Below are 19,363 nucleotides of genomic sequence, written 5' to 3' on the forward strand. Positions count from 1 at the left end.
TATATATATATATATATATATATATATATATACAAGAATAAATCAAAAAGTAAGGTGAAATTGCCTGTCAAACCCATAGTATTGTGTGTAGCTAATTAATTCTTTTCCATGTTACAGGTAATCTGGTAATAGAAGTGTGACGGCTTGTACAACATTCTATGTCCACCCGTCTGGTACTGAGAGCAACTCAAAGATGGCGCAACGACTGGAACATTACACCAAGGAGGAAGTGCGCGGTGTCATTCGTTTTTTCTGGGCCAAGGGAACAAAACCATGTGGTATTCATCAAGCATTGGTGCAGGTCTACGGAGATAGTGTTATGTAGCTGAAACAAGTGTACGTGTGGTGTAACGCATTTGCAAGTGGTAGGAGTACTGGCACAGATGATGGCAGAAATGGCAGACCATCAACGTCCATCACCGACAGGAATGTGGCTGTCGTCGATGCCATGATTCGTGAAGTCAGAAGAGTGCGGTTGCAGGACATTGCCAATGAATTGAATATCTCTTATGGTTCCGTAAGCGGTATCGTCCATGACCAACTGGGCTTCACAAAAGTGTGTGCGCGCTGGGTACCCAAGCTTCTGAGTAACGAACACAAAAACCAGCGAATGGGCATTTCCCTGAGCCACCTCACACGTTATGCCGACGAAGGAAATTCATTCCTTCATCGCATCATAACGGGCGATGAAACTCCGATACCTCTATGGACACCTGAATCCAAACGTCAGAGCATGACATGGAAACATCCATCGTCACCACAGGCCAAGAAATGCAAGACAATAGCATCTGCCCAGAAAACAATGGCTACTGTCTTTTGGGACCATCTCGGTGTTATTCATGTTGAATTTCTGGAAAAGGGTACGACCATTAATGCAGACACCTACTGCCAAACCCTGGACAGGCTGAAAGCAGCCATACGACAGAAACGGCGGGGGCACTCCGAGAGGGCGTGTTGTTACTGCATAATAACGCACGTCCACATACAGCCGAACAGACCCGTACACATCTCCGCGGGTTCAAGTGGGAAATTCTCGATCACCCTCCGTATAGCCCTGATTTAGCCCCATCGGATTACCATTTGTTCGGGCCCCTGAAGCAACATCTCCGTGGGCAGCGTTTCCAGACACTGACAGAGGCACAACAGGCTACACGTACCTGGTTAGGAAATCTGGAACCACATTTCTCTGAAGAGGGCATGGATGATTTGGTGCCACGTTGGAATAAATGTTTAGACAACTACGGTTCCTTCTTCGAATAATAGTGTGATACCATACTTCAAACATAGTAAAGCTTCATCGACGTATCTCTGTACGCTTTTCTGTAAATCAACAATTCACCTTATTTTTTGCTTCAATCTTGTATATATATATATAAGCATTGCTGTGTATTTCACAATTTCTGGACACAACAATCAAGTACTTTTATACTAGTGAATCTTTTCTCCTTGGTTATCGTATGCAGTCTATTTGGATTATATCCATGACAAATATATCACTTCTTTGTACGATGATGATATAATATATGTTGATTCCATGGGCAAATCACCATAATATTTTTAGATCGGCATGCTAGTGACAACTATCGGGCGTCATCCAGTGCAGCTAACGTGACTGTTAACTATTAGGAATTATCGTGATCTAGTGACTTGTTTGTGTATCATAAGACTGTACTCAAATGAGCTCACAAACTTCAAGGTGTTTGAGGGGAAAACAATTTAATTGTATATCTAATTTTGTTGTTGATTTTACACTAAGGTGTATAAAATAGCATCTATATTTTGAATTTCAGAAAATATCTAATTTAACTAGGTTTCAAAAATATTTAGTTAGTAAATGATTGTTGTTTTTAGAATCAACATGGCATGATACGTAACACGATAGACACCTCATGACACGACATAAGTGGACCTATATTTTTATGAAGGATCCAAACTACATTTATTCCTACAGGGAACAGAACCTTAATATCTGCACCTATACAACTAAGCAAGCCATCTTAACATAACGACGGAGTTAAAAAAAAAAAAGGATTGTTATGGTAACTTTGAGAACTTCAATTTTTATTCCTGAATGAATTCCTCGTTCCTAAGAGTGCTACACAAAGTTCTTTTTTCCCTGGCTCAGAATACATTCTTCACGAAACAGAACACCGAAAGTATCCTGAATAAACTGGTTGTACTCCAGACCACGAACATTTGTGGCTGATATGTTTTCTCGATTTCAGGGGCGGCTTGTCTATAAGTGCTGCAGAACCACCAGCTATTTTCCTGGAATAAATGTATTGTCAATTGAGTTGAATTGTGCTTAATTTAATCAAGGTAATAACACGTAATGATGATATTTGGTCTAACATTGTCCTGAAATTGTACTGCTGGATATGCTACATAACGTAGTTTCGCTGAAAATACCTTCTGAATCTTAATAATATTGCAAGAGCTGTGCACGGATTACCCTATGGTTTAGCATTGACACCAAAATCTTCACCAGCCACGTTGTATTACGTTTTCTTTGTTTGTTAGATAGGATTTACTAGAGCTGCACTTCCAACAGCTCTGAACTCACGAATACTTCTGAAGAAGCCTAAGACACACGACATGATATACATGAGGCACCGTTCTCTCTCTCTCTCTTTTTTAAAAGTGTTCAGTGTAATTGTTTTGCGCTTTAAAAATAATAATATTCCACGTTCAAGTTTGTGCAAATTTTCTGAACAAACATAATTTGTGAGACAATTTTAAGGAAACCATAAAACTTTTGAAAATTCTTCAAACTACTCCAATGACAATAGCTGTGAAGCAGAACGTTGCTTCTCTAATTTAAAGAGAGTTTTAAAAACATTTTTGAGAAACACAATGTGCTATTAAAGACTCAATGCTTTACCTGCCTTATCAATCGAGCGTGATTTTATATCCACCGTACCTAACTTTAATGATAGAATAATAGAACATTTTGCACAGCAGAAGACACGTCGGATGGATTTCTTTTACAAACGATAAAGTAAGATATCTATAATTCAGCAGTATTAATAAACTTTCTGCCTGTGGACATTGCGTGAATCCGAAATTTTTATATCTGAAAACAGTATGTTTCTTATGATATAGATACGGTATTTTTAAAGTTTGTTACACGCAACAGTGGCTTATTTAGGGGGAGCTATCAGGCTCAAGCTCCCCAGAAATTCATTAAAATTTGTCGACTTACAAAAGAAAAAATTAAAGTGCTTATTCATATGCTCTATATAGCTCCTCCCGAAACAAAATCCTAAATACGCCATGGCACGCAGTAATCAAAACAATTGTGTTTTGGTTGCATGTTACAGTAAAGTTGTATATATGTTTGTTAATTTCCAATCATAGTTGCCATTTATAACAATTAGAGTACGAAAAATTTATGCTGGTTGGTGTATGCACTATTTTATAATTAATTACTGCGAACGGGAAATTCAATACGCAAAACAAACTGTGCGGAACTACCTCAGATTATGGTATCGAGTCGCTACTGCTCAATTTATTTATTTATTTATTTATTTTTGTGTCTTACAGCATTCTCATTCCACCATTCTCCCGTTGTGACATAGTTGCATCATCCGTCTCTTTTAGTCTAAGGGAAAGGGATTCGAACATTACTCTTAAGATTTAGCTTCATTTCAGTTTTTATTACAGAAGAGAAAAATTCCTTAAGACCAGATAACAAGTTAATAATTTTTACTTACCTGTCCTCGACGTCCTTTATCCCTTACTTTAACTGTATATTTAGTAATTTTTCCATTTGGATTTTCTGGTGGAAGCCACGAAACTAAAATAGAATCTGATGATAGAGCAACAGCTTTTAACTTTTCTGGAGGACCTGGAACTGGAAATATAAAGAAAAAAATGAATTTGAATATAGTAATGTATGAAACTTCTGAATAACGGACACCGATAGGAAAAGATCATTTGCCTATAAATGTGAGGTGTCCGTTACAGGAAGTTTACATAAATTTACTTGTGCTTACATAAAGCACACTTACAGCACATATGATAATTATAACATTATACAGTTATAAATGTAAATGCTGCATAGGCTAATATCGAAATACTGTGCATAATGTCCGAATTATTTGGAGGACGAAGGTGAAATCTTCGTCAGCAAAGAAATGCTGGATGATGTATTTCTATTGGTGTATACTACAAAATATATACTGTATATGTGATAATTTTATTCTCAAGTTATGTTATTCCCTCGTAAAAATTCCTTAATACACATACGGTCGTACTAACATAAGCAAAACTAACACAGTATGAACTTGCAACATTTATTATTATTATTATTATTATTATTATTATTATTATTATTATTATTATTATTATTATTATTATTATTATTATTATTATTAAAGATTGAAAATATACATAGAACTCACAGACTATGATGATTTATGATTTCTTGAGAAAAAGTCTACTATAATTGTCTGCCGTGTACATTCTATGGACACAAATTTCTGTTTTAAATTTACTTGTAATTGCTGGAGCAATTCGAGTGCTTCATTATCACAGCGATTAGTGGTGAACTTTTTTAACTCTGCCTTATTATCAACGCTAAAAACGTATAAAGTCATAATAATTCATGTTTGTTATAAAGAGGTTATTGAAACATACGGGGGGGGGGGGGGAAGAAGAAATCTGACCGTGTCTGTATGTGAGTGTCCGCAAAAGGGAAGATTCTGTACCGTAATTAATACATGTATTTTTACCGAGACAAAGAAATCTATCTGTATTATGGATCTGCGCGATATTTAGAAGTGTTCATTAAGGTAAGTTTTACATTCATACAGTTTTACATTCATTTGTACGTTATTCACAAAAGGATATTGTAATATCCTATGTGATGTTGTAAACAAACAATTCCACATGTCAGTGTTTACAAACACCACCACGTGGTTCGGCAAGAAGACTTCAGACCAGATGGATCTACAATCACTTGCAGACGACGGCTTCTAGCCCCTCCCTCGGAGCAGAAGACGACATCAGAGCAGCAGCGCCACCGCCACCCAAGGAACCCTATAAATTGGATGGAAAAAGGCAATTCAGTACCAGTTTTCTGGTGACCCTCCTCTAGTCTGCTTCGGGACTTTAGGAGTAACCAAACCCCAGGGCCTCTAGTCTGCTTTGGGACTACGCCTATCCTTCTTCCTGGCTTAGCCTGCTTCGGGACTCTGACTGGGAATCCTAACCTCAGCCGTTTAGCCTGCTTCGGGGCTCTATTGGCCAACTAACCTACCCACTACTTGTTTCGGAGCTTTGGCAACCTTATTCCACTCCGCTTAGCCTGCACGGGGATATGCAGAGATCCTGTCTGGAACCTTATGGTCAAAGATCACCTATAATTAACCTTTGATATTAGAGAGATTCATTTGTACAGTAGTTTGTGGAAATACTTTTTATAGAGAAATTTTATAATAAAATTGGTAGTGGGAGATCGGTTCCGGACACTTTTTATTAACGCTCTACCTATACCTATATGGAACAAAGTTTTATAATATTTTAGTTGTTACTAGAAGTTAAAGTCAATGCTATAGTCACGATGATCCACTACTCAGTATTATGAGATAACTAACGTCAAGCAGCATTAATGAGTTGCAGTTGTATAGAATTAAATAGTGTTGTTAGTGAGGCGCTCACCAGTATCGCAGGGATAATTGGGAGTTTTAAGAAATATTGGAGTTCCGTAAAGAAACCCAGCAACAACGGTGGTGTCACGCGTGATGAGACGACCAGACATTATCCAACTGAAAACGATGGGTGGTCAACTTAATTCTTTCAGTACTTCGTACCACGGAATTTAGTTCCTAGAAGTTCAAGACCTTCCAGAAAACATCTCCAAATTAACCTTCTCCTTTACCTCTCTCAATCTACATAACTTGAAAAGAATGATAGTTAACTAAAATAAAATGTTCTTTTACATACGTGAAGGATTCTAAATTCGGTTTGGGGTGCGGTGGCTCAGTGGTAGAGCGTTCACTTCCGGTGCTTGGGGTCCCTGGTTCGATCCCAGCTCGCGCCGTGTGGACTTTGTGGTGGACAAACACCGTGCTCGTGGGTTTTCTCGGGGTTCTTCCGTTTCCTCCCACTTTCTTCATTCTACCATTTCATTCATTTCTCATCATCACCGTCTCCTTCAGCCTAACCGGCCTAACCGGTGGGACGTAAAACTCAAAGATTTCATTTTTTCATTTTATTTTCTAAATTCGGTTTAAAACTTAATTTCGAATTTTCACCAACATACTCATCTTCAGCAAAAACACATGGAGTAAACTATCTCTTTAAATATAGTTCAATCTATTAAAAGCATCCTTTACCTCTAATAATGTCAATCTTTTTAAAGAAAATTATCTGCTTAGCAACATATTTTCTGCTCCTTTGAATGTTGAGGTGTGAGCTACAGAAACAATGACAAGACGATGAAGAATATGAAAGGGCATATCATTCCTCGAGGGAGGATAAGTTTGTGTGAAACTATTTAAAAGAAAATGACAAATGTAACTTTTTTTTAGATAAGATAATGTTTAGCGACATTCACTTTAACGAAGGAACTAACAAGGAGAAGGAGTAAATGGAATGAAACCTGTTCAAACCCATCATGTCTTCGAAATTACACATACCACACCCTAAGTACAAAAGTCATTTTAAAATATGTGCTTCTTTCATAAAAAGGCAGATATTTCAAACGTTTTCTAATCATACCATGAGCATCATATTGAATAAAGAGCTAGGGAAGTTTGTATAAAATATATATAGAAATCAAACTTCTCTAAGTAGAATTAAAATTATATCGCTGACAAAACAATAACTATTAGATTTTCTTACGTTTAAAAATATACGTATAACTGAAGTTGATCAGAAATTTCCATGAAGATTCCATGCATTATAAGTAGGTGAAAATTGAAAAGAAAAGTAAACTCATGCTGAATTTATTTTCACTCAAATACGTAAAATGTATAATTTATGTTTATTCTAAGGATTGCACAGTCAAAAGTATAAATGCTTTCTCAAAATCAGATTTTTTCTCTTATCTATAATCTCATAATAAATGGAAAAATTTGAATATTTCTTGACATAAAAAAGAACACAATTCCGAAGTCGTTAATTTATTCCAAAGTTATTGGAAAGTACTTTTTATTTCTACTGTACGTAAGTGAATATTCTAATAACTAATAATTAAATTAATATAAAATGCGTTCGTGTGGTAATATATGAATTATTAAGTATCTCTACTTGCTTGCCTAAAGAGAAACTTTCCTTTAATAAAATTTTCCTCCTAGAAATTTTGGAGATTGGTAGCAATAACGTACGGCGAATGCTTTTACCAAGAGGTTAACAAAAGATACCAACTCAAGTCCTAAGTATTTTGAATAACAATTATTTATTGATAATCCAAGAATAGATGTAATTGGGGCCGCGGTTGCTCAATAGTAAGCCTATGATATGTGGGATCAGTTGTTTGATCCTAGCTCTTGCAAAGTGAGCTTTGTGATGGAAAACACCGTGTGTGTAGGATTTCTCGGAATTTTCCCTTTCTTCTCACTTTCTTCATTCTACTATTATCATTCATCTCACCATCACAGTCACCCTAAGCTTCGGTATATAATCGCGGGATATTAAACTAAACCAAAAATAAATAAATAAAATGGTTACAATAAATTATTGTAGGAAATCGTCAACCATAATTTTATAAATATGGTACGATATCTTTACCTTACAATAATACATAATTCGATCACATCTATAATATATATATATATATATATATATATATATATATATATATGGGGTTTTCTAAAAATGGTAACTTTATTTCTGTGATTTCAGTATCCGTAAACTAAACCGAACATTCAACTCTTTAAGTGATTGTTTAATATCTCAGAAATTGCTCCAGACATCCTCTACTATTGTTGTGTGTCAGAAGTTTAATAAACTGAAGGTCGACAGATTAAAAGGGTGAAAAAATTGTCCCTTGCAAGTAACTTGTCCAAAAATACAGGAAGTTTTGGTGGTGCTGTTAATTGTTTAAATGAGTTTGTTGGTTATTGTATAAACTAATCGGCACTTGTTTTCAATTAAGCTTTCCCATTCTCAAGACATAGTTGCTAATGGGTAGACCAGTTTCCAATGCAGATGGTTATATAAATGTTTATTGGATTATTGTTTTCTTTATTTTTTATTCGCGTATTCAAAACACTTTTTAAATAACAGACATATGTAGTAGATTAAGTGACAAATGGGTTCTTGTTGCAGAATTGTACGGTTACCGGTATGTCTATTATCTTATATAGAATGAATGGATGAACAAAAGAATATTTCGTAATGTTTCGGGGAAGCTCAGGTAACATGAAATTATAATTAAGTCTATAAAATTATAATGGCAATGTACAAGTAGCAAAATGAGAAACTTATTAACATGTAATAAAATATCTTAGTAATAACCACGAAGGTATTCCATTATTAATGTAATATTTTCGTTTAGTCAGCTTCAGTTATCATTATCAGAATATATAAGAAATAGTAGAGGAATTGGATAAAATTTTAATCCTCCAGTAAAAGCAAGTAACTCAAGAATAAATCAAAGTAAAATATTAATACTCAAATAAAGCATGTTATTTATAAACAGATTTCATAATTTTTTCTGGTAATTGCAGTGTAACTTTGCAACTTTCACTTTTCTAAAACGCAAGAAATTCATCGCTGTTATTCTTCAGTTTTTTGTACCTTAAACATAATAACTTTTTGAAACTTTGACACATGCAGTTGCATTAATGTGAGTCTCATTGCAACACCAATAAGAAGAGTACAGCAAAAAATTATCTTGCAATTCAGAAGGAATCTTTTACTTACGAACTTTCTAGCAATCAAGAGGTATTGTGTATGCACCAATGACTTTATTCTAGTTCTTATCTAAATCAGGGACACGAGTGTCTAATGCCGATTTATTAAATGAAGTTTCTGTTGTAGGAAAATTTTTCATTACTTAGTAAATTGAATGATAGGGTCTTTGTCTGTCTCAAATATGTAAACAATTCAGAAGCAAGGGGATCTTTAAGGTATTATATTATATTCATCTTCTACATATATTTATTTGTAATGGTTTTATATTTCAGAAATAGTTTTCATTGAGTCTATTATATAGAAAAGTAGTGTAAAAAATTGAAAATAGTGAACAGTATAATTAGTTAACGCACGTTTTAAATACGTGTTATAGCTTCCTCTATAATAGCTTTTGTTTCAGAAGACATTTACAGAAGGCTGATCGCTTTATATTCGACTGATTTGGCTGTACAGTTGCGGCAAACCGATGAAATTGACATCGCTATCAGGTGGTGTCTAAGCTTGCAGTTACTGAGGAATCTTGTTGATGCTAATGTAATGCACCAAAACTGAACCATTATTGGTAAGGATACATAATGGCTCTTTTTCACGCATATTTTTCGTACAATCGAACAGTGAAAAAGTGTCTAGAAAATGGTTCAACCATCAAGAACACGCAACTAAAGATATCATGGCCAGGCAAGCACAATGACTCATACTACAAAAACATTTGTCAACAAAAGCGTCCTGTTTGAGGTTACCAGTGAAAGTGTCATTGAAGTGCTTCGTGGAATTTCTTGACTGGCGGACCAGAAGAATCCACTATCCCAAAGTGACAATGGTTCAGAAATTAAGTCACGGCACAACCCACTGCCAGTCACATAATTCATCCTGCCTTGGCCTGTATGCGTGGATAAGGACCAGGTTCACAACCTCCTCCCGTGCCACATTGCTGAACGTAAGACACTTGACGTCCTCAAAATTGGAATACGTTTTCACGTTGGGGGAAGTATATATTTGTAACGTAACATTCGTGCAAGTATGTACCATGATACCTTTTATAAGGGACTTTCAAGTTTTCCCGCCAATGCTGAGAAAGTTTCTTGCCGGAAATCATGTTTAATGCCTTATACTGTTACAAGGGGAAGTTGGAGATACTTATGGTGAACAAAAACGTGAAGGCGAATATTGTCTATTTCCTGAAATCCATCATAGCTTCGATCTACTGGACATTCCTGTTTGTATGAAACCAAAAGGAACCAGGTACGGATTCATATGAACAAAACGTTCACCCATCCTCTCCGATTTTAACATGAGATGGAGCAGGGAACGGGAATTCATGTTATTTCCTTTCACTACTTTCCTGTCAAAAGTTCTGATGACAGTCCAATGAACTTCTGCACATTTGGACTATTAAAGGCACCCTCACTTCTTATGGAAAACCTTCAGGGAGAGGAATGGGATAAAATTTCTCTGCTTGTGCTTCAACATAGTTTGTATCAGCGAAAATTATGATGTCTGGCGGTAGTTTATAATGCTTGTGGTACGATGCAATTCAACACAATCGGTGATACCGGCATGACACTTTGAAAATTAGTTGATATAATCCGATCAGCTTCTTGTATTTTCGTAGTATGACGATCTGCGTAAGTTGGATATTTTTTCAATGAATTCAATGGTGGCCAAATTGACAGATTTCGCTACTTTTCTAAAACCTATTAATTAAGTATGATATTTCATTTTACAGAATTGTGAGCGTGAATCAGATAGGTATAAATCTAAAACACACTTTTCAAAAGCGTTTCAATCGAAGTAAAGGGCAGTCTCTAGAGCAATGGTTTCAATCTTGTTTACCTTCCCCCTCCCCCCCATTCGTAAGCCCTGCATATTTATGTCCTCTCCTTTCCATAATAAAGACAAAATGTCAAAGGTGTAACGTCTCTGAAGTTAAATAAAGCTAAATTGTATATGGCCATTACAGGTAATGCTTTAGTCATGATTTCAATTTACTTCTGTCAGTATCTTGTAACCGCTTGCTTGTTCTTCACGCTTCCATATGGGGTGCGTCCCCATGTTCGGAACTACTGCTTAATATGGTATACTGGTATGCTTTCTCTATAATCAGAGATTTGTATATACCTGGAAATTTTAAGGAATCACCTGATAAGACTGTGGACCAAACTTCCATGAGGTCTAAAAAGTCTAGAGTATTTAAGTTTACTATTTAAAAACATCTTCTATATTTATCTGTGCGGATATTGAGAAATAATTTAGTAAATAGAATACTGAGGAAATATAACCTTACGAACAAAATTAGAAATATATGTAAATCATAACTAATAGTGTTTAAAATAACAAAGTTTACGCAGATTTAAAGTTTTGTTTATTAATAACAGAGCTTGCATAACTCTTACCATCTTCTTCTGTGAGACAAAACACAGGGCTACTGATAGCTCCTTCTCCTGCTGCTGTATAAGCTAAAAGTCGAACAGAGTAGTTGGTGTACTTTAGAAGACCATGAAGATATGTTTCAACGCTGGACGTTCTTTTCACTTCGCTCTGTACTAAAACATAAGAGTAGAAACATTTCTTTTATTTTACATATTTCACTATATAATATTTCTTACATCAAATAATACGATATACAAAGACCGACCTAAAAAATTTATTTTTCTTAAGTTTCTATAACTTAGATATCAGGTACTACATTAGTGCTCATTTGGTCAGATACGAACTTCTACAATCAACATTAGAAGGAAAATTTACAGGAATATTGTTTAAATTGGCAAACATAATCATTGAATCAAACTTACTTTTTATGTTGATGTTAAATCAATATGATCAATGAATTCAATGAACGTTTATACATTTCTAAGATTGGTACAATTAATTTCTATTCCAAAAAATTTTATTCTTATAAATCACCCGAAGTTTCGCTTGCCAGCACACGAAAGTTAGCAATAAAGTAAACACCTGTGTTACAGATATTCTCAGAAAAGCAAGAACTATTTGTTTTTAGTTTTTATATGACTTGCACTTTGTACATTATCCTCATTAAATGTTACATATATTTAGTTATAATCATTGAATACCCATGAAAGGCAAATAATACATCATACGTAGTGAAAAATGAACTGTACTAAGCAGAAGGATACAAGTTGAAATTCAAGTAACTTCTTTTCGTGGCTATATAAGTCGAATAGCTCTGAGAGGGCTGTTAACCTCTCACAGTTTTCCCTATGAATAATATTATCATATTGCTTATATCATTATAAATACGGTATTTGTACTTACAGCATTATACATGAAATTCTAATTCTTCGGAAGTGAACTCATTTATTTCTAAGGATATGAATGAGAGTAGAATGTCCCGTTAATGAAATTCGCAATGAGAAATGTAGCTCACTTTTCAATATATTTTTTGTTTGATTTATTTCATCACGACGAACACAACCAGTACTCGAAGCCTTTTGATTAATGCAATCTAAGAATCACATGAAGAATTATAAATGAACTAGGGATCTTTCATTCAGTTATTTATGTATTTTAAGTTAAATGAGCTGATATGGAAAAATAACACTGCACAATCATAGTGATAAGTTCAAAACCTAACACAATATTCTCTGTTTCGAATAAAATGTTCAAGTTTTGTCTTGTCTAAGCAGTCCACCAAATGATAGATTTTCTAGCCTATCTATGTAGGTACGTAGGTGGAAACAGTACGCCAGTATAGCAGAATAAAGTGCAAGAGTATTTTAGGGCGCAGGTTGCGCCCATAAGAATGTTTGGATCATAATTTTCTTTCAATCGAAAATGGTATAGTCAAACTTGAGAATGGTACCAGCAAATTGGGGGAAGGAAAGAATGGATTTCGGGAGAAGATGTGGGAGAATGGTAAACTTGAGGATAAGGAATGGTGAATTTGGGAGGAGATGTGGGAGATGGATGCAAATCAGTAAATTGGGATGTTTACCTACCCAGCAGAGCACGAGAACAACAATGCTGTATAGGTGATTAGGTATACATATTTATCCACAAATTTATTAAATATAATGCAATAATTGTTCAATGCTAGAAACAGCATGTTTAAAAGAAGCAACTATTTTAATGTAAAAATTAAACTTAAATGAAATAGTGCACTTACGAACATGTCACTCGTATATAAATTATCGATAGTAATAAACGTAAACAAAGTTTACTTATCTCTTTATTTATTGATAATACCTTGCTTAGTACGATGCTTCTGGAATCATAGAACTCTTGTGCAACTAGTCTGAAGACAAAATTACAATCTGGGATAGTTTTTGTTTCATATGATTCATAGCATGACTAATTTTATGTGTATATTAACTAAAGAAATATTAAGAAAAATACAAACTATCGTTTGTAATTCTTTCTACAAGTTATTTATAATTTATCTCATCATACAACGAATTACTTTTAGAAAGTTAAAAGTCCCTGTGAAAGATAGTTTACAGCACAAAGATAGTTTATAAAAGACCACTCCCTCAGTACCTTTGGTTGCATTCACTGGACGATATATTACTTTATATCCTTGTAATACGCCTCCATGTTGCTCTGCTGGTGGAGGAGCCCAATTTACTCTTAAACTCTGTGATGACAGTGGAGAGCATGTCACTGACTGAGGAGGTCCTTCAGGAACTGCAATAAATAAGTATATAAATAAATGAAATAAATAAATAAGAGATTTCTTTAATAAAACAGCATGGAAGTAGATACCGCATGCGCTGATGGAAGAAAAAGTAACATATAATTACTAAAGCCTGAAATCTATCACGAAACGCAAATATGCCATATTTTTAGACTTTTGTAAGGAAAATATCATTTTGATATTTAAAAAACATTATTTATATTTGTTCTGCTTTTCTTTCGCTGCTCATAAAAGATATTAGTGATATGATGTCAGGTTCGATACCTGGCGCCTCCACCATGATACGATAGGTTAGGCAAGTTTTAGTTATTTGGAAAGGGTAATTTAGTTTTAGCTAAAATAAGTAAAAACAAGAGGTTTTAATGTAAGATACAAAAAGTTATACGTATTTTATAATAAAATTAACTTTTTTTTAAAAAAAAATACTATTATTTTCAAGAACGATACATAAATGTGAAATAAGAGAAGAAATAAGAAACGAGCTTTGTATAAAATAAATATGTTCAATGTGTACCGGTAATTAAGCATGGATGTTTGTGTTAAATTAACATGTGGTTGTTTAGAGGTATTATGAGTAGACAGATTTATTAACTTGAAATTTTAGTAAGCTGGTGATAAGTTTTTGAAGTTTGGCGAATTATTAAATTGTTTTTGGCTATTTACTGACTTTTTTTTCTAACCCACAGACTAACAAACACTAGTAATGCAAGTAATGTAACTTAAATTTTGGAAGCGGTTTGGAGGTTTTATACGAAAAAGTTTCCTGATTTGAAAATTTTAAACAACGAAATTTTTTTAAAGCTTTAGAAAATCTAACAGCTGGAAAACTTTTGAAATATTTATGAAATCTGCTTACTTTATTGTACATAATAAATTACGTAGAGTTTTAGTCATCACACGTAACATCTGCATAAACAAAAAACTATAATGATTATATAATATTATATACAGAATTATTTTTGTTTTAAATATATACATTGATGAAGTCATATTTAATTTAAATTTATATTTTAAATTTTAAGTGCCGTTACATTAGCTTCAAATATAGTCAAAATTTCTAAGAAAACCAGAAGTCTTAATTGTGGGTGATCAGTGATATAACAGCGTTATTGTACAACTAATTAAAAAAGGTAAGAAATATTTTTTAAAAAGTGTGTTATTGGAGTACTGTGTTGTAATGTGTAAAAGAAACTTTTATCTGAAAATCATGATTTATAAATTATATATAACATATAGTTGGAACTAAGCTCTACGGCTTCATATCAGGAACGATTGCTTCCCATGAACATGATGAAAGATTGAAACCTGATGGGAGGACACCACCTTGGATAAAAACCCGAGTAGTGGTTTGCATTCTAGAATAGTAGCAGGTATACGATGTTATAATGAGATAAAGCAATAATCGCAAATTACAACCACAATGTTTGAACTTAGCAAAGTTTTAAGCTGAAAATAAAGTTTTCTTCATAACATAAGATAGAGGTACTTGAAAGTTGATATGGTGCAAGGGGATTTTTAGAGAGGACTTTTCTGCTTATTGTGCACTTTCAAGACTATTGAAAACAATTGTTGATGCACCAATTTATCGGTAACTGTAAATACTGTACGAACAGTAACCTTACATGTAGTGTTTCATGTGTACTAAATATTTGTTTCAGTTGCTAATATTTTTTCTTTCGAGTTTTAAGATTATTTTCGTCATTTCTTAAGTTTATTTTGTCATATATTTTGTGCTTTAGTAATTACAGAAACAAGTTTAGTGCGAAACTAGAATTTCAACTTCACGTTTGTTAGTTGCTCTAACCAACTGAGATACAGTTAGTTTTTCATGCTTTGGTGCTCTATTCTTCTAATTCATACAGACCATTAAGCGATTAGGAGAAGCAATTAAAACCTGGTCTATATTTTAGTAAAGTTTCATTTATACACACACACATATAATTATAAAATTGTATTTTCCTCTTTGTTTATTTTTGAAATGTATTTAAGTACCAGAGATTATAAATCAAACTCGTAATTACATAGATTTTCTTGTAAAGTTGTATCGTTGATTTGTAGTGGGTTAGTACTTAAGGCTCATTTCAAAAATGAAATGATATTTTCTTACTCTCGCGGGTTGATATTATCTTGTTCAAAGAAAAGACATATTAAGTATAAATTGAACTGAGGAACCGAACTTTCTATGTAAATCTCAAATATAAATTCAAATTCATATCTACTTACTAGTATTACTGTTTTTTTTAAGGTTAAAACACTATAATTGGAATAGACAGAAATACAATTAAACATTGAGCATAACTTATCCTTAGACGAATATTCGGACCAAAGAGGAACGGAAATGAGGAATGGCGGAAACTTCATAAGGAGGAACTCCATAATTTATACCGTTTGCCAAACATTGTTAGGGTCATCAAATCTAGGAGGCCCAGGTGGGCAAGTCATGTAACCAGAATGCAAGAAAGTAGGAACGCTTTCAAAGTTTTAACTGGAAGTCCAATCGCAAAACGGCCATTAGAAACTCCTAGGTGCAGATGGGAGGGCAACTATTAAGATGGATATCGCAGGAATGGGAATACAAAGTAGAAACTGGATCCAGTTAGCTAAAGATAAAAGTCAATGCAGAGCTTGTGTAAACGTGGCATTGAACCTCCAGGTTTCATAGGCCATAGAGTTACTTTGTTTGTTAGTGTTAGGACAACATATTTTGACACATCACTGTCACCCACAAGAGGGTAAAGTGTGTTGAAGGAATGTTGAAAATCATTGCCTGTATTAAGAAGCAAAGCAACAAATATAAAATGATTTTGCAAAATAAACAAGAAAATTAATAGTAAAAATGTAGAGTAGCTTTCCATATTACATTCTGACAAAATCAATTAAAGATCACAAGACAAAACAAGTGACAAAAATATACTAAATATTATGTAAAATTAGATACTTAGTTTGTCTGGTGATTACACTTAAGAAATTTCGATACTATATAGTGAAATAAAGGCTCTTGCTATATAGTTAAAAATTGCTTAATAGTGGCATATGACTTAATGAATACAGTAATCAAATATTACTTATAATTCGGACAATTACAGTATCTTTCACACTAGTTTAAGCAATACATGTCTGTAGAAAAGAAACAATATTGCTAAGACCACTTTTAGTAAGTTTATATATTTTCAAATGAGAACTTTATAAAAGTTCAAGGTCCAACTTTATAAAAATAATTTCTTTCACAAACACTTCGCATAAAAAGGAACTTCTTTACAAAATATAATGAGAGAGAGAGAATTATTTAATAACGTGTAAATTTCAAGTCATTTTATTGTAAGCTTAATATATTGCCAATAAAGCTTATTTTTGACAAATAATATACTTGACAAAGAATGGACAATTGCATTTACATGGAACACAAATTAAGTAAGATTATTTTATATTCAAGAATGTGTTTGAAGATTTTTTTTTCAAACTGAGGTAAACAATGTAAGTTGAAGTATTGCACTTCTAAAGTTTTTAGAATCAACTACCTTATCTGAATTCGATTAATAATGAATCTAAAAAGAGGAAGGTTTTCTGATTAGATATTATTGTTATTTATTACTGTCATTTATATATTATTGTTATTCATTTTCATCTAATCATCTTGTTAATTCGATTGGAAATATTTAAATTTAAAATTTAAATTATGTGAGTTATATGTATTGTATTTAATTATGTATTTAAGTATTCAACATATATTGTTTCTATAAAAGTCTTGTAAGTTTTGAGTGGCCAAAAGCTGTCACACCATTCATTGTCTTATTCTAATTGTTTTAATACTTGCTACTTGTACAGTAAATGCAACTGGGATTTTATTGAAAATAGATATAGATCCCGGACATCTTGAATAATTTTGAACCTCATATGGCACGAAAGATACCGGTCATCTATGAATTAAATACCCAGGACTAACTTGAATGCTTGAAATTTATATTGTAATAGTACAGGGAAATCCTTATAGAACGGCCCGAGTGATTTCCTATTAATTGCACAGTCAATACATATAATCGAGCAAAATTAAGAATAATTTATAAATGGGACTTACACATCGAACGATGTGTAGATTGTCCGACAGATGGCAGCAGTTATGCCGATAGGTAGCATAATTTAAGGACTTGAAAAGGGGCTTCTTCCCCAACTTCATAACCTATAAAGGGTTGTGTCCCTCAATATTTCACGACCTATGCAACTCAGATTTCTTTTTGAGTGGTTTAGTGAAGGACAAGGTATATGTGAACAAATCCAGTATGTTACAGCAGTTGAAGGATAACATTTCTGCTGTTTCATGGAGAATGTACAACATTGGTTAGTGGCATGTGCGTGTTTCGGCGAAAACCCCCTCAGTTTCAACACCTACTGGAATTCCAATAAACGCGTAACAGAGTCCAAGGAACTTTTGGCTAAATTATATTACTATATACGATATATTTTATACTATAACTCCTTCCTTTTTCGGACCGGTTCTATAAGAATTATCTTGTAGTATTGGCCGAAGTACAGAACATCTAGGATAGGTCAACCATGTTTCTTTTACTTTTATGTACCCTATTAACCTTTTATAGACATTACAAAATTATACAAGTAAATTATTTTTTAAGAATGGCTTAATAAACACAAGTCGTTTTAAAATACAGCTGCATTCCTAACATTCAATATGACCACCCCCTTTCAAAAGATTAAATATTTTTGTATGCCTCTCATTGAACGTATGTCTTTATGCGCTGAGAATCAACAGAGGTGGAAGGTAAGTGAAAGTGAATGATAAAGAAAGACCTACTGGAGTTATTAGATAGTGAGAAAACCTGAGAAAATCTACCAACCTGATGTTTTCTATTACAAACTAGTATAAGCTAAATTTGGGTTTGCACATAAGCAGACATGCCACACTATTGGAAAATGCTTGTTGGAGTGGAATCAATCAAAAATCAAATACGCGCTAGTTGGAAGTTATTTTGTCTGAAGTATGAAATCTGTCACGAGATAAGGAATTATACTTAATTTTGTGAGATAATAGCATTTGTACAGTTTTAAAATTTTATTACAACTTTATTTTAAATCTTTTTGCAACACTTATCAAAACGTTGCAAATTTTAACTGTTCAGAGCTAATTTATGTCTCTTGTCTTTTTCTATGATTCATTGCTATATCTATTGAGCTTTCGGTAGCCATGTTGGTGTTTTGGAATGGGAACTCAATGACCTCTATGGTCTCACCCACTAAAAAGATGTGTGTACGAAATGGCATCTCGTGACCAGGGCCGCACTGCAATTCAAGGGCCCACCGGGAGGATACTTTCTAGAGTGCCCACTCATGTACCCTTATGGACCCTTTTGAACATGTTGAGAGAGCCGATCATAGATGCTTTTGATGCGTCCCCCTTGTATTTTCCCGCTTTAGGCCCCCCAATGGTCATAATCCGGCCCTCATATTTTCTATGGAAGACAAGACGCCGTAAAATGTAAATTATTACTTAGTTTCAAGTTATGGCATAATTTGAGATTTCAATTTACCTGAATACTTCAATATTAGCAAATTATAAACCAGAGTGGGAAATCAGGAAATTTTCAAGGCTTGAATTACTAAAAATGTGAAAGGTTGTTTTCGCAACATCATGGGCTGGCAACGCTGACCTGGGATTAACTGATTGCATTGCGGGTGATCGTCTTCCGTTCCGTTACTCCCATATACAAAGAGTGCGTGACGTTTGCCTTTTATTACATATACTGCTACTTATGACACGGGGCAGAGAGCCCACTAAAGAATTCACCGTCCAAGGCCCACCGGGAAATTTCCCGGTTTCCAGCCTGGCCAATACGGCCC

The 19,363-nt window shown here is 33.9% G+C and overlaps 1 protein-coding gene across 1 annotated transcript in view; it reads right to left on the reverse strand.

Annotated features, from left to right (window-relative positions):
• The window catches only part of LOC145690710 (cell adhesion molecule Dscam1-like), a 934,280-nt gene that overhangs the window by 58,630 nt on the left and 856,287 nt on the right, over nt 1-19,363 (reverse strand). The window contains exons 22-24 of the mRNA XM_081765878.1: nt 13,357-13,503; nt 11,256-11,405; nt 3,714-3,853 (exon numbers count right to left, since the gene is read on the reverse strand). Coding sequence (XP_081622004.1) covers nt 3,714-3,853; nt 11,256-11,405; nt 13,357-13,503 — 437 coding nt within the window. The remainder of the gene's footprint in view (nt 1-3,713; nt 3,854-11,255; nt 11,406-13,356; nt 13,504-19,363) is intronic.

The sequence above is a fragment of the Thermobia domestica genome, chromosome 7, assembly GCF_964235325.1.
Source record: "Thermobia domestica chromosome 7, izTheDome1.hap1.1, whole genome shotgun sequence".
Classification (NCBI taxonomy): domain Eukaryota; kingdom Metazoa; phylum Arthropoda; class Insecta; order Zygentoma; family Lepismatidae; genus Thermobia; species Thermobia domestica.